This window comes from Drepanopeziza brunnea, assembly GCF_022702325.1.
Source record: "Drepanopeziza brunnea f. sp. 'multigermtubi' strain 214-2 chromosome Unknown ctg4, whole genome shotgun sequence".
NCBI classification, from domain to species: domain Eukaryota; kingdom Fungi; phylum Ascomycota; class Leotiomycetes; order Helotiales; family Drepanopezizaceae; genus Drepanopeziza; species Drepanopeziza brunnea.
In genome coordinates this window covers 1,660,841-1,676,916 of record NW_027094067.1, presented here as the reverse complement: position 1 = coordinate 1,676,916, position 16,076 = coordinate 1,660,841, and the positions used below count along the sequence as shown (strand labels likewise).

Genomic DNA, 16,076 nt, shown 5'->3' with positions numbered 1-16,076 from the left:
ACACAGGCCCAGAGACTGATCACCAAGTGAAGATCTCACTTGACAATGGTCCCGTGAGGGTATTCCGAACCCCACGAAGGTTCATTCTCGTCATGGAAAACCGCGACGAGAGAGAGCTGCCCGCGATACAGATGACTCGATGGCCTACACGTGGATCTTTGATTGGACGAAATTACTTACACCAGAGCGTGAGTAAGACACCCGGAAGGCTGGTATATTCGAGATACTTGTAAGTAGGAGAGTCCCGCGACCTCTTCGGACGACACATGAGCACGAGCACACACACACACACAGACATATACACATATATATACATGCATGTATACCGAGATTCATACATAGGTAGGAGGGCAGAAGTCTTTGTTGGAGCTTTGGCTTTCCATTTCTTACATCTAATCCCAAATAACCGTACAGTAAGGGAGTACCGGTACAGTAAGAGGCAGCCACGAACGTCAGCCAGCGTACCTGCCCGGGTACCCAAACCCCCCAAGATATATATACTTATCAACAGGGGCCATCGCCTCCCGTTCTGGTCGAGAATGTCCATCTGCCCTTATTCATCCTAAGTATTCTTCTTTTCAGACTGGTTCGAGATGCGTTCTTCCACTTTATTATTAGCAGCAAGCCTGCTCAGATTTTCGCATGGTACGCCCGTAATCATCGGCGATACACAATCCGTCCTGCAGGCTTCATTGGAGGACCTGCCACGGGAGCAAGCCTCACGACGGCTACATGGGAGGTTTCTGCATATCTCAGGTGGGCTGCTCGACATATCTATCTACAGCTAGCCTACAGCTAGATGGATATCTTGCGTATTATCTGCGGCCAACGCTGACCGACCACTGCAGACCTCCACCCCGACCCTCACTACAAAGTCCACTCCTCGACCGGAGAGGACGATGCATGTCACCGAGGGAAGGGCCTGGCCGGTACATACGGTGCAGAGACCTCTGATTGCGACACGCCCTTCGCCCTGATTGATGCGACGTTTAAATGGATAGAGGACAACATCAGAGACAACATCGATTTCGTCATCTTCACAGGCGACTCCGCGAGGCACGACAGCGACGAAGAGATTCCCCGACACGCGGAAGAAATTCTAGATACGAACAAGTGGATTGCGCAGAAGTTTATCGATGTGTTCAGCAAGAAGAACGATCCAGATAAATCCCTGGCGATCCCCATCGTCTCGACGTTTGGCAACAACGACATCCTCCCACACAACATCCTTCTCTCGGGCCCGAACAAATGGCTGAAGGCGTACGCCGATATTTGGGGAAAGTTCATACCAGAGGAGCAAAGACATGGCTTCGAGAGGGGCGGCTGGTACTTCGTTGAGGTCATACCGAAGAAGCTGGCGGTCTTCAGTTTGAATACCCTGTACTTCTTCGACCACAACGCTGCTGTCGATGGCTGTGCCCTGCGCTCCGAGCCCGGCTTCGAGCATTTCGAGTGGCTCCGGATCCAGCTTCAGTTTATGCGAGTACGTGGCATGAAGGCAATCCTTATCGGACACGTCCCTCCTGCCAGAACAGATAGTAAACAACTTTGGGACGAGACATGTTGGCAAAAATATACATTGTGGCTGAATCAGTACCGTGACGTCGTTGTCGGGGGACTCTTTGGCCATATGAACGTCGATCATTTTATGCTCCACGATACCAAAGAGGTCGATGTCTTTATCGCTGGTGGGGATGCAGAAGATCTCGAGTCTGTACGCACTTTAATGGACGAGGAGCTTACAATCGAGTCCGCAAATGACTATCTCGAAGAGCTGCGGGAAAAATGGTCAGGCTTGCCAAATCCCAACATTGCCTCCATGGAAGATGATCTGGATAACCTCAAGAAGAAGAAGGGCAAGAAGGGCAAGAAAAGTAAGAAGGACAAAGCCCTGAAGAAGATTGGTGGGCCATGGGGAGAACGATTCCAAGTCACTCTGGTCGGCCCCAGCATTGTACCTAACTTCTTCCCGACTCTTCGAGTGATGGAGTACAACATCAGTGATCTTGACCTCTCGGCGACCTGGGCCAACGCACAGGCGTCAGATGAGCCGCAACAGACGGACTGGCTTGAAGAAGGATTTGACTCAGCAGTTGACGAGGCAGAGGGCGATGACGAGTGGTCAATAAACAAGAAAAAGAAGACGCACAAGAAGCCCAAGACGCCCAAGACGCCCGACCTCAATGTTCCGACTCCACCATCTAAAACCGCGCTGCCAGGACCTGCGTATTCGCCTCAATCGCTGACACTGCTTGGCTACACTCAATACTTTGCCAACCTGACCTACATCAATAATGACAACTACGTTGTCCCGAACGAAGAAGACGTTGAGACCGACAAGTGGCGTGAGGGGAAGCACAAGGGGAAGCACCCCAAAGATCAGATACCTCAGCCAAAGCCCTTTCGCTTCGAGGTCGAATACGACACTTTTACCGATCCGATATACAAGCTGAAGGATTTGACCGTGCGCAGCTATATGAAGCTTGCCCACAGAATCGGTCGATACCAACCTGAAAAAGGTGATGAGGTAGACGACTCTTTTGATGAGTATGAGATCGATGACGAGGAGGATGAAGAGGATGAATACGACAATAATTTTGGCATCGAGAAGCACAACAAGAAGAAGCACCACCGGCAGCACGAGAAGAACAAAGTCTGGCTTAGCTTTGTCAGACGTGCGTTCGTTGGAACTCTAGAGGAAGAGGATCTGAATGCTTTTGACGAAGACTCGGGAGTGGATTGGGATTATGAACGCTCGACACGTACACACTATGGGGAATTGTGATTTAGGTCGGTCGCATTACACGGAGTCTAGATTTGGGTTGTCATGCATCATCAGGCGTTGGTAAGCATGAATTCGGTATGATACCTGGTTCTCATCCATTGTAAGGATAGGACCATTCTTTTAAGCATCACCTAGAAGGAATACGCAAGTCCGGGAGACCTCGTACACACTGTCGTTCTTTCTTTGTTGCAATGCGATTCTCGTATGGAATTTGTGCTTTCGGATGTGACTATCATGCAAGATTTATAGATTGTTACTGCGTGCGAGTCCTTTGTTTTTTAAGCTCTCTACTTTCCTTAGGCTCCCGATCTCGAATTCGATACCTCACCTTGTCGCTGAGAGCATCGGTGATATTAGCAACCCCTGTCTCTTTAGGTCAACGCGTTCTATTCCATCATGGCTTTCACTGGGAGCACAATGGTAAGCACAATAGTGAATAACACAATAAGATATAGATCACATGGTCGGCTCGGACTATTGACATTCAGGGGTGTGAAAAGGAGCCACGAATTAGCCGAGATATCAATAACCGAGCACAAGATGCACTTGGAATCACCAGACTACAATCTGAATTTCTCGCCCTCTCTGAGATCTCTTGCTACATCACTTTGGTTTAATTTTTGACGGCTTCTTTGGGTCACTGTTTTGTTCGTGGTTTATTTTGCGCGTGAGTGAGCTTGGGTCTTCCATTCTTATTTCAGAGTGTCTGCTTGCCATTGCTGTGTATTGAAGCTATCCTGATCGTACATTGCATAGTGATTGCTGCTCTTAAAAGGGTGATGTTGGAGTGTAAACTCTCCTTGTCTGCTTTAAGGGGGCTCTAACAAAAAATACCAGATCTACCGGATATCATCTTAGCAGCTACGTCTTAATGCTCCCATGTCAACATTAGTACCTCAAGTCTTTATGATACCATCGGCATCCCTGGCTTGGTACCAGCCCTTAAGACATGCTCTATGCTGAAAGCACTGTATGTAGATGCACATAGGACTTCCACACTCTTGATACCTACCTACAACTCCTCGTCAAGGCCCAGTCGAAGCTTCACGCATGCTACGTCCTGTCCTCCACCTTTTCGATCATGCTTCATGACTTTCGACTTCTGATAACTGATAATACCATCTTTTCGACACACTAACCCTGTAGAAACCTGCGCTAGGCTATCCCCCTCTCTCTCTCTTGCGGTGAAGTTGTTTCTCCGTCGCCGTTCAAAGCTCAACAGACCATCATCTATCTGCGTTGATTACGCCGCCAATTCTTGCCTTGGCCCAGACAACAACAATAACAGCAAACTTGGAGTACACCAACAGTACACCAACGCGCTCAACACGGTACGACTTGCTGCTCTCTTATTTCAAGTAGGTCTGCTGCTTGAGGTTGTCCTTGGAGAGGCAGAGGCTGTGGTTGTCTTTCGTGTGCTTCTCTTTCGTGTGCGTGAGTGTGGTAAATCGCTGTAAGTCTTCCCCATCCAGCTTCCTCTTCCTCCTCCTCGTCTTCCTCCTCCTCCTCCTCCTCTTCTCCCTCCTCCTCCTCCTCCTCCTCATTTCTGCATCTTTCTTTACAATCCTCTTTTCCCCCAATCAATACACAGAGAAGGGGCGAACACAACTCTGATTTCCTTCCACTCCTCCTCCTCGTCACCTTTCACTCCTAAGTCACCCTCTCCTTCAGAACTTCACTGAATTTCCAAGTACCCCAGTCCTCGACTTTTCACCACGCTCTGCCAACTCCTCGCGCCCGAAAATCAACAATTCACCCGACCATCCATTCGACCACCACAATACTTCCATCTCTCTACCCTCTCGGCCTCCCCCTCTACGAATCATCATATTCCGTCTACCGTCAAAGATCGACGAAAGACACAACCATCCCGGAATCATGGGCAAATCGGACAGAATCACCCAGTACTGTTGGAAGTGCAGGGTTGACACACACTTCTTCGACCCGGCCAAATGTCAGAACAACTCTCAAGGCGACGCGATCTCCGAGCCTCCTGCATCCGCACCCGGCCCGCAAAACTCACCCAAGCCGCCCGCTCCCGCTCCCACTCCCGCTTCCGCTTCCGTTGCATCTGCGTCTGCATCTGCACCGACAGCTAAACCGTCCCTTCCACGAACAGGAAAGAGATCCGCGCGCCTGAAGAACACGCCCATGGTCCAGGATGTCTTGAAGAAGGCTGCGCGGGCTGCGAGTCTTGAACGTGGGATGCTGGATCCGTGTCTGGATCCGGCCTTGGCATCTCTGCCGACTCCCATGGCTCCTCTTCCGGCGACCAAGTTGACCTTCCCTACTATTCCCATGGTGCAGGGGGCTTCGGATAATGCGTCGGCTACTGCGGCTCTTCCGGCTACGAAGTTGACGTTCCCTTCGGCTCCTATGGCCCAGGGTGCTTCGGATAATGCGTCGGCTGCTACGGCTCTTCCGGCTTCGAAGTTGACGTTCCCTTCGGCTCCTATGGCTCAGGGTGCGTCAGGCAAGGCGTCTGCTTCTGGTGGTCCACCCCAGGGCTCGAAGTTGACGTATCTTTCCGCACCTAGGGCCCAAAGCTCGAATCCCTCTCTCGCTGCCGGTCCCAAGGCTCAAGATGTCTCCAACAAGGCGTCGATCTCTAGTCATCTCGGCCACGCAAACCCCGGCTCGTCTCCGGAATCAGGTTTCACCTACATCCCGGCTATCAGAGCTTCGGGTATGTCAGGAAAGGCTTCGGGCGCTGCCGCCATCAATAACGGATTCGGAACCCTGGTCCCATCCCGGAGATTCAAGTCTCCCGCGTATTCCTCCCAGGTTTCGGCTCCTGCGGCGGCCAACTCCTCTGGACCCGGAATGGTTGCTCCGTATTATCAAGACCCGAGGGCTGTCGAATATTCTTTTGGTCCGAATCATTCAGGAGGAAATGCGTCGGGTTCTAACGATAATAATAATCTTGGAAGAGGAATGCGTGCACCGTCGTCTCGGAGCTCGAAGTCTCCTGGGTATTCTTTTGGTCAAGACAATTCAGGGCAAGCTTCTGGTTACGGTACTCGGAACATGTCGGGTCCAGCTTCAGGCTATGGCAACCAAGGCAGTTCAGGAGAAGATTCAGGTTATGATATCTCAAAGCAAGCTTCAACCTATGACCCGGGACCTGCAGGACCATCCCAAAGCTGGAATTATTCCTCGAACCAGGCCATGTCAGGAGGTTATGGTACTCAAAACATCTCAGGTCCGGCTTCAGGCTATGGCTATGAGCATATCTCCCAGCAAGCTTCAACCTATAACCCGGGACCCGCAGGACCATCCCAAAGCTGGGATCATTCCTCGAATCAAGCCATCTCGGGAGGTTATGGTACTCAGAACATCTCAGGGCGAGCCTCAGGCTATGGTTATGAGCATATCTCCCAGCAAGCTTCAACCTATAACCCGGGACCCGCAGGACCATCCCAAAGCTGGGATCATTCCTCGAATCAAGCCATCTCGGGAGGTTATGGTACTCAGAACATCTCAGGGCGAGCTTCAGGCTATGGTAACCAAGGCACCGCAGGACAAGCTTCAGGTTATGGTAACCAGGGTATCTCAGAGCAAGCTTCAGCTTATGGTAACCAAGGCACCGCAGGACAAGCTTCAGGTTATGGTAACCAGGGTATCTCAGAGCAAGCTTCAGCTGGTGGTAAATCTGGACTCGGCATGCCCGCACAGCCGTCTCAAAGCTCGACGTCTCCGGAATATTCGTTTGATCAGGGTATATCATCAAATCAGATGTCGGGCTATGGTCATCCTGGACTCGGAATGTCTGCACCACCACCTCAAGGCTCCACGTCTCCTGAATATTCGTCTAGTCAGCGCATGTATAATCAGGCGGCGGATTATCAGAGTGCTGGATCTGGAATGTTTGGATCATCACCCCAGCGCTCGCAATCTCCTGAGGGCTCCCCATCTCGCGATGACGCTTTTGGTCAGGGAGTTTCTGCAAATGCTCCATCTGGACAAGGCTTGAGGTTGACGTCTTCTGACCATTCGTCTGATCAATGGGTGTATAGGCCGGTATCGAACTATTCGAGCCTTGCGTTTCAGAGGGGTGAGTTTAACTCTGATGATCTTGATATCTCCGAGCAGATTCCGACTTCGGTTGGCGCTGGCAACGAGGGATACAGAATGCTTGTCGAGCCGGGTAGAAATTCGAGTTTGATATCTCCCCAATCTGCATCGGCTCAAGGCTCGAGCTTCACCTTGAACTCTACGGAACCAGCAAACATGGTCTCTAACAACCTCAATCTCGCTCCTCAGCGCGGCCGCGCCAACGCGAACCAACCAGCTACGTCGAGTCGCGTGGCTGCTCAGACAAATCTCGTGACCAACCACATCTCCGGCAGCAGCATGAATTTGGCAATATCCCTCTCACCAACTCCGCAGCCACAACCACCCATGATCTACAACTCCCCCGGTCCTCAGACAATCAACAGTGACCATAACGGCGACGGCGACGACAGCAACGTCAAATACTCCATCGAACCTCACCCCGAGAGCCCAAGACCAGTTCGTGCCGCTCCTACCATGTCCGTCAACTCGTCTCCACCGACTTATGACGAGGCTACCGACAACCCCAATGTTCCTGCTTTCGCTCAGGCTCAGGCTCAGACTCAAGCTCGGGTTCAAACTCAGCCTCAAGCTGGTAATAGAGACGGACTGAATCTTACTTGGCAGGGATACCAAGAGTACTTGAACGATTCCAACATGGATCTCTCTGTGCTTGACAACACGGGTCGTGGCAATGGCGCTCCTGCTTCGAGCAACTCTCAAGTCGCGGCCTCGTCGTATGCTAGGCTGGCTGCTCCGAATCAGATGCGTCAGGACATGAATCCGCGTGGTTACAATGGTGCCCCTGCGGTCCAACCCCCACCCCAATACCATCACCTCCGCAGCCCGAGCATTGGTCCTTACGGTCCCGGTCCCGTTCGTGGCCCTCCCATCATCGACTACAACAACTACGGTGGCCTGCCAGACGCTCATCAACACCGTGTCCCCTCTTCCGGACCCGGCCCTCAAAACATGAGTGCAGGTGTCATGGGAATAGGCATGGCTGTGAACGTCGGTCCGGATGGAGTCCTCAGAAACAATAACCAAGGCTACAACATGGGCGGTCCGAATGCAGTCCCCAGAAACCATAACCAGGGCTACAACATGGGCGGAGGATACGGTGCATCAGCTCCTCAACCTCAACAGCAACCCCAGCAGCAACCCCAGCCCCGAGGTCCTCTCCAAAACCACCTTCAACACTTCAGCACAATCCTTCTAGGTGCCAACCCCGAGCTGATTGACCACTTCGTCCTAGCCGACGGCCGCAGAGGTGTCCGCATCTGTATGCGCCCCATGATCAAGCCGCCCATCTACGATGCGAACAGAGCCCCCATCCCCGCCATGTTCGTCTCCCGGCTGTCAGCCTACGCTGCGGAACATCAGGTCTGGGCCCGCGAGGCAGAGGTCACTAGTGTCTTGATGCAGCAGTGCCTGGGTCTTAGCAACGCCATCCCAAACTTCGTGTCGAGTGAGAACGGCATCACGATGTGGCTTGTCTTCCCGCACACGCAGGAGAATGCCGATAAGCTTACGCGTATCATGGCAGATGCTAATCAGGTCATCAACGCTCTGGCAATCAGCCAACAGTGGAACCGCGGCATGGTTGGAGGTGCTGGTGGTGGCAATGGCGGTGGCCATGCTGGTGCCCCTCCTGGCGTTGGTTTCCGACCCCTTCAACCAGGTGGTTTGCGACCTATCGAACCAGCTGGGTTTGGTGCGGCACCCATGATGGTCAACAATGAGGAAGAAACCGAACTCGATTCTCCAACTCCCAACAGCGGACATGGAGGTGCTGTAAGTACTCTCTCTCTCTCTCTCTGTTTACTCCCTGCGTCTCCCTCTACAACACATAATAACAGGCCGCGTTTCTCCATTCACAGGCTGTCAAGTCCTGCAAGCAAACCCCCATCAAGAACGAGGACCGCATGATGGGCACTGGCACACCACCCGCCGCCGCCGCCGCTCCCAAGAAAACCCCGGCGGCCAAGCGCAAGGTGTCCGGCGCTACCGGAGACTCGAGCAGTGGCACCTCCGGCCAAGCCGCCAAGAGAAAGAGACTCGCTCCGAAGTCGAAGGCCGTCAAGGCTGCTGCCGCTGCTGCCGTCTCGGAAGGAGGCGTGGCCGGAGGCATGGATGCAGGAGGTCCGAACGGCTACAACGGCTACAACGGCAGTAGTCCCGGCGGCAATTCCAACTCCAACAACAGCACCCAGCTGACGTCGTCCTCCTCTCCCGCTGGCTCCTCCGTCTTCCAAGACAGCAGCAGCCCCCCCGGCGGCTTCCCTGCGCCATCCTCCTAAAAAATCCCCTCCTCCCCCCGTCGAAAATCCAATCTAGCCTTCCTTCCTCGACGCCTCGACCTTCCGATTTCCGGCCTGCCTGGCTGGGTGCAACAAAGACAGAGACAGAGAGACAACTGACAGCGAAAAAGAAAATCGGTCGTTCGCTTGATGGATGGGATGTGCTCACGATTGCGGTAGCAGAATGCGGCGGGTTAACGGGTCACGAACGGGGTAGCAAGCGGTCGTTCTCTTTCTTTCTTTCTCGCTCTTGCCTCCTCTTTCTCTTACATCCGCCACACGCGCACAAGAAATGAAAACTTTAATGGTAGAAAAATCTTCTCTCTTTCCTTTCTTTCTTCCTTCCTTACTTTCTTCCTTTCTTTCTTTCTTTCTTCCTTTTCTTTTCTTTTCTCTTGCTCCCCCGACATTTTCGCAAGCATCATCCTCGAGGATCTTCTGGGCGGCGGCGGCGGCGGCGGCGGCGGCGGTGGTGGCGGCGGCGAAGAGAGACTCGGGATCGGAATCGGGATCGGGATCGGTCGGTGCGGCATGCATGGATGGATACCAAATGAATGGAGAGAGAGAGAGAGAGAGAGAGATAGCGAGATAGATAGCAAGATAGAATACACCGGATGGATCCGTTGGTTTTGTTCCTTTCTCCCCTTCCTTTCTTTCTTTTTTTCTTTTTTGATTTTGATTTTGATTTTGATTTTGATTTTGATTTTGATTTTGATTTTGATTTTGATTTTGATTTTGATTTTGATTTTGATTTTGATTTTGATTTTGATTTTGATTTTGATTTTGATTTTGATTTTGATTTTGATTTTTTTTGATTTTCCTTTTTTCCTATTTTTTTTTTTAATCCGTTCCCTACCGAGAGGGGCAGGGGTTAATCGTCGGCTCGCTAAGGTGGGCCTCCTTTCATCCTTTCAGTCTACGATTACGTGTGGTGCAAAGTAGACGCATCGGCAGATAAACCGAACCCTTGATAGTTAATCGATGGATCGATGTGTCGATCGCGATGACCTTTTTTTTTTTTTTTTTTTTTTTTTCGTACGTAAAGAGGCGGGGGGTCCGTGTGGTGCGAAGTGGAGGCGTCGGCACATAAACCGAGAGCTACTACGTACTACGTCCCAGGCGTAATAAGTATTCCCCTCGAAGGTAGGGTAACCAGGGGGTTCAAAGTGGAAATTAATCTTTTGAGGCACCCTCAAGGGGTAATACTTAGGCCTGCGGTAGCTAATCGATCGATCGATGTGTCGATCGCGATGAGCTTTTTTTTTTTTTTTTTTTCCTTTTCTTTCCTTTTTTTTTTTTTTTTTTTTTTTTTTCCCCTACGTAAAGAGGCGGCGGGTCCGTGTGGTGCGAAGTGGACGCATCGGCAGATAAACCGGAAGCTAGATAGATAATCGATCGATCGATGTGTTGTTGCTGTTGTTGTTGTTGTTGTTGTATTTATTTACATCGGGCGGGTAGCAGGCGGAGCCTGCCGCGCTGGGACCTCCCATGGGGTACGGCGACGTGCTAAGCTATGGAGTTACATACAAGAAGGCCCTTAAAGATCGATGGAGGTGTCGATCGCGAATGGGCCTCCTTTTTTTTTTTTTTTTTTTTCTCTCTCTCACAAGGAATCCTTCTTCTTTGCGTGTCTGTCTGGTTTGGTTCCGCACAGTTCGGTTCCATGCCATGCCGTGCCGCAAACAGTATCTGTGATATGATATACGTACATACATACAAAGCTGGTACTGCGCATAGTGGTTGTTGTTGTTGTTGTTATTGTTGTTGACGTGTAGCTATAGCTAGCTACCTAGCTAGCTAGCTACTTAGCTACAGCCCTATCCAAAGTCATGATGTAAGTGCCGGCAAGTACCAGGTACCTCACATCGTCAGTGCGTCGAGAAAGAGGGCTGAGCTGACACTACTGTAAGACAACCTGACGACGGAACGAGTGACAGAGAGCGGCCGCCAGCTTGCCTTACGTACTGGCGCACGGTCAGGTGATCCCTACCGGGCCCCTGAAAAAGTGGCGACGTCAAGTCCCACTAGGTAGTAGTATTACCTACCTAGGTTGTGACGTGCCCGGGTCCGAGACATGCGCTTCTACAAAGTACTACGTACTACTACGTCGCAGGCGTAAGTATTACCCCTCGAGGATAGGGAAACCAGGGGTTTAAAGTGGAAACCAAACTTTTGAAGCACCCTCGAGGGGTAATACTTAGGCCTGTACCGTGGTACGTCCCAGGCGTAAGTATTTCCCCTCGAGGGTAGGTTAACCAGGGGGTTGAAAATGGAAACTAGACTTTTGAGGCACCCTCGAGGAGCAATACTTCGGCCTGTAGCGTGGTAATTCAGTCTCATGCTGCTTAGGTCGTACGGATACGGTACTAAGCTCTATCAGAACCAGGTAGGTCGCTCGCAGACTCCGGACGAATCTTGAATTTTATACAGCCACTCAACTGTAGGATAAACGAGTTTGTGGAGATGCGCTCTTTCTGCTGGTAGTGAGATGCATGCTTGAGAGAAATTTTGATTTTGAAAGATGGATTGACTGTGCTCATTCTATGTTATACGCGGGGAGAGAGAGAGAGAGAAAGGGAGCCGCTCATGCCCCGGAATTCCAAAACTCCAAATCCCAGATCCCAGTCGCTATGCGATGCTATGCTGTGCCATGCTGTGCCATGCCATGCTGTGCCGCAAACTGAATCTGAATTTCTGGGAGGAGGGAGGCACCACGTTCTCGGCGCCAGAAATTAGCCCGCCCTAACCAGCTTGGACCCAACATGCAGACCAAACGCTTTAGAAGTGTTTGGCTGATTTCTCGGGACATCTCATTAAGCGGCTCGTCGCCCCAGATGGTGACAGGTGATACCTCGCTGCCGTCTCCGCCCGTGACGCCGAGCTCGGCGACAAGGCTTCAGAGAGCTGGGCAAGCTTTTGCTCAGGGTCCGTAGAGCGGCGAGGCGGCGCTGGGGATCGGAGATGACTGCTGGGTCGGAATGGAACGGGCGGAAGAGCTCGAGGATCTCAAGTCGAGCTTTGGTGCGATCGTAGGGTAAAATCACCCCGGATCTAGAACACCAAGTCAGTGAGTGCTGCTATGTAAGTGAGAGGAATCCTGACCCGAGATACGATGCTGGATCGCTTAAACATGTTTGGCTTTGCGCCCCGGACTGGGGGACGTTCAGCAACGGGACGACGGGTCACTTTGAAAATTGGGTAATTCGGAGCCCTGTGGAGTCAGGTGAGCTTTGTGGATCAAAACGGAGGCCAGATGCATGTACCATGAAGTATTGCTGAGATGACAAAGCAGGGTCGTATACATAGGTCGAGCGAGCTAACACCGGCTGTGTTTCCTGGAACCGAGCTGCCATTGACACACTTTCCGAGCCCATGATGGCAGGAGAGCAGTGAGTTCCTGGAATTGACGAAGCGGAAATCGATGGCGAGGGCAAACGGTGATGTGTGCCGCGTGAGAAAGGTGGAACGGACATTGACGACGACATCATTTGATTCAACAACAGCGGCGGCAATCTTTGCATGATTGCTCGGAAAGCTTGAATTTCTCTTCTCATCATCTCGTTCTCGTGCTTTAGCTGCATGATCTCGTCTGGCTGCTTGACATTGCTCTGCTCTTTTTGGGCTTTCTCGAGGTTCTTGAGATATTCCTTTCTTCTTCGACCTGGGTGAACGAGCCGGTTGGTAATTGGTCTATGAAGATGGTGCAGGATTACGTACGGAATTCTCGCTGGGCGTTTCTGTTATACTGATGAGGAAAACTCAGCCATGCCCTTGATAAGTCCAAATATTGCTGGAGGATATACCTGGCGCTTGCGCTCTGCTTTGTCTGCTGTTGAGTCCATGTCAATGCTCTGAAGAGAGTCCTGTCTAGAGTATGGGGTGGTTGTTGTGGACATGGTCACGATTGAGACAAGAGATGTGTGAAACAACTATAATTTTTAGGAGGATAGGAATGGTAATATGTACTGGGGATTGAAGTACTCGTCCATACGGAGGAAACCTTTAAGGGGTCCTAGGAGTGGGTCATATGGTCTGCCTCCTCCTGCTTGTGGATCGTGATGGGCACATCGGCTTACTCTTTGGAGCCGTCTTAGCAAGTTTAGAGAGGCTTTGTTGAGCCTTAAGATTGATCCTCGGTCGCTGCTTCCTGTCTTCTTCGGCCGTAATCTGCTGGCTAGTTCAACTGCTGGACTTACTAGAGCCAGAGACCTTCAGGAATGTACTCGCCGCTCGGATTTTTAAGGCTGACTTGGATCTGTCTACCCACGGATGTTCGCCGAAGTGACTCTGATTGGCCTATGGTCTACTGGCTATTGGCCATTGGCTTTTGCCATCTCATCTTTTACTGGGCCCGGAATCACACACGGGCGCCGTCTCATCAGGCCCGAGTCTGCTATTCTGGCCGAAGCGGATCTAAAGCCTGACGTGTTGCTTATCAGGCGCGGCCTTCAGTTCACAGACCGGTGCCTTTCCGCAGGGCTAGCTGCCCAGCGATCTTTCTGTGCGAGGCTCCAGTTCAGCCTGGTGGGGTGTGGGGGTCCGTTGAGTAGGTGAGGTGGGTCGGAAGGTCGGAAGGTCGGAAGGTAGGAAGGCAAATCCGGTACCTAGCTACGTATACTCGTACTCCAAGTCAAGAGCCCGCTGGCGCAGGCTTCGAGCAGTGAGCACATGGTTCCGTCGATGAGGAGAGGATCGTCATAACGACGGCCCCAAATGGCCGCCTTGACGCCGTGCCCTGGCTAAAATGTGAAAGGCTTTATTCTCGGCCCCCAATATATCTGCTAGCAGTACTGCAAGCAATTCAAAGTCACTTCTCGCTGCAGCACGATCGTACCTGGAGCGATTCATCCACGATGGTGGCAGCCATACGCAGTGCAACACGCCCCGACGAAACGGAGGGCGCAGACTCCTGCTCTCGTCAGCATGTGCATTACTTGCAGCATGAGATTATCGTCTTTCAGATCTGCTGGCTGACAAGATCAGAGCGGCGCTGATGGCCTCTTGCAGGCTTGCATGACGCTGGTCGGGATGAGCTACGGAACGGATAGACAGTCACGAATGAAGAGGTAGATGAATGGCTATGATACTTACGATCGACCGCTGCTTACGACCTGCACAGTTGCTGAGGAGATGGATGCACGCATACTTACGGGTTGTGTGTGTGCTGCTGCAGAGACAAAGGAAAAGAAAATGAACAGCCGACTTAAAACTCTGAAATTATATGGATACCGAGTACGAAGATGCATACACACGTATCAGGACGTATCACGGCTGGACTGGATATGATGATAATTGGCTTGCTCGTATGTCTAGCAGACGTCCATCCGTATGTAGCTCAACTCGGCATAGTTGCCGTCTGTTCTCAACTCTAGCACTAGCATCATCATCACTTCGCCACTTTGATATATCCGTGGACAATATAGAAATAAGTACTTGAGACACGCATCTGAATGATGCTACCTATTCCAAGACGATCCGCAGAGCATCTGCCGATCCACAGGTGTATGGCTTAGATAGTTGTGTGGCTGTGGCTACTTGCTTACTCATGGATTAGGTAGTAGCTGCTGCTGTCTTCTCTGATACTACGTATGATGTTGAGCTAAATGCGGATCCTGGCTACGACCCCAAACTGTTAAAAATGGGGTTACCTGACTTATGGCCGTGACGTTGATGGAGTACATCGATTTAAGCTTAAGCCATCGAAGAACATTAAAAAGACTTGACTACTCGCTTACTAATAAGGGGGAAAAAAAGGGAATCTTGCGGATATAACGGGCTAGATTTGCGTTCTGGCGGTTGAAATCCACTTTTTGCGACTAAAACCTACGGTCTTAGATTCTTTTCCTTTCGAATACTTCATTAATAGCTAGTTAAGAATAGTTAAGAATAGAAAGAAAAATGCTCGAAGACCAGCTTGCTGCATCGCTTTAAGAAGAGGCCATTGCAATAAATTAAATGCTCGAAGAATAGCTAGCTAGCTGTATCGAGCTGAAAGGGGCTGTTGCTGTAAATTGGATGCTCGAAACGTAGCTGGCTGCATCGCGCGGAAAAGGGCTATTCTATAAGAAAAGGGCTATTCCTATAGATCAAATGCTCGAGAGATACCTTCAAGGCAGGTAGGGGCCCGGGGGTCATTTGAGCAGTCGCGTCAGAGCGCTTTCTCCGACTGCACATGGAGTGGTATGTTGAAGAGGTGATTGAATAAGGGGATGGTATAATAGAGGGCAATCGTCGGTTTCCTTAAATTTGATTCGAAAGAATTGACCGACTTGCTATAGCAAGTCGGCACCACCAAGGCGGGACAGTAAAATTTGCTTCTCTATAATGAATAGAAAATCAACCAATTAAACTTTCGTAATTATTTTTGTATAAAAAGATGCAACGTATTGAGTTTAATATTGATCAGTTAATCAAATTTTAATTACAAGTTGTTATTTCTTTATTATATTGAGTTAAAGTAGTAAAATTAATACTTTTGATGTATACTTTTCGATGTTATTAAATGCGCATATATCAGAATTACCGCGTATATACTAGAATAAGCGAAGAGCACGAAAATCGAACTTTTATTTAAATCGATCAAAAGAATACGTGCACTATTATCAACTTTTATTTAATAATTAATACCCTTAGTAATATAATAGACTAAATCATCTGTTTTCGATCTATAAGACGTTTTTTTGAATTAAGGTTATAATTGTTGAGATATTCGCAGTAAATTTGAATTATTTAAAACAGTTTTTAGCTATATTTTCATTACATTTTAATATATTATATTACCAAAAATGAATGCATCTTTATATTTTTAATTTACATTTGTAAAGCAAAGTTTTCTTAGCATAAATTTTTTTTCTTTATATTTATATAAATAATTGTTGTTTAACAAGTGGTATACCGTTACTGTCCCGCCTTGGCGCCAGGGCGGGATCTTTTACAAA

General features: G+C 50.1%; 3 protein-coding genes across 3 annotated transcripts; 2 read left to right on the top strand and 1 right to left on the bottom strand.

Moving 5' to 3' along the window:
- Nucleotides 1–593: 593 nt before the first annotated feature.
- On the top strand, nt 594–2,785 carry L3040_003266 (uncharacterized protein; the record flags this gene model as incomplete). Its single annotated transcript, XM_007293714.2, has 2 exons — nt 594–756; nt 849–2,785. 2 exons carry the CDS (start codon nt 594–596, stop codon nt 2,783–2,785), a joined length of 2,100 nt encoding a protein of 699 aa, XP_007293776.2.
- A 1,878-nt stretch (nt 2,786–4,663) lies between these two features.
- L3040_003265 (uncharacterized protein) lies at nt 4,664–9,138 on the top strand (the record flags this gene model as incomplete). The annotated part of the gene is made up of 2 exons (XM_066154395.1): nt 4,664–8,632; nt 8,719–9,138. The coding sequence occupies 2 exons, from the start codon at nt 4,664–4,666 to the stop codon at nt 9,136–9,138; spliced, it is 4,389 nt and encodes a 1,462-aa protein (XP_066012361.1).
- A 2,813-nt stretch (nt 9,139–11,951) lies between these two features.
- Nucleotides 11,952–13,034, bottom strand: L3040_003264 (uncharacterized protein; the record flags this gene model as incomplete). Its single annotated transcript, XM_066154394.1, has 6 exons — nt 11,952–12,189; nt 12,241–12,261; nt 12,315–12,349; nt 12,402–12,799; nt 12,856–12,883; nt 12,942–13,034. The coding sequence occupies 6 exons, from the start codon at nt 13,032–13,034 to the stop codon at nt 11,952–11,954; spliced, it is 813 nt and encodes a 270-aa protein (XP_066012360.1).
- Nucleotides 13,035–16,076: the final 3,042 nt, after the last annotated feature.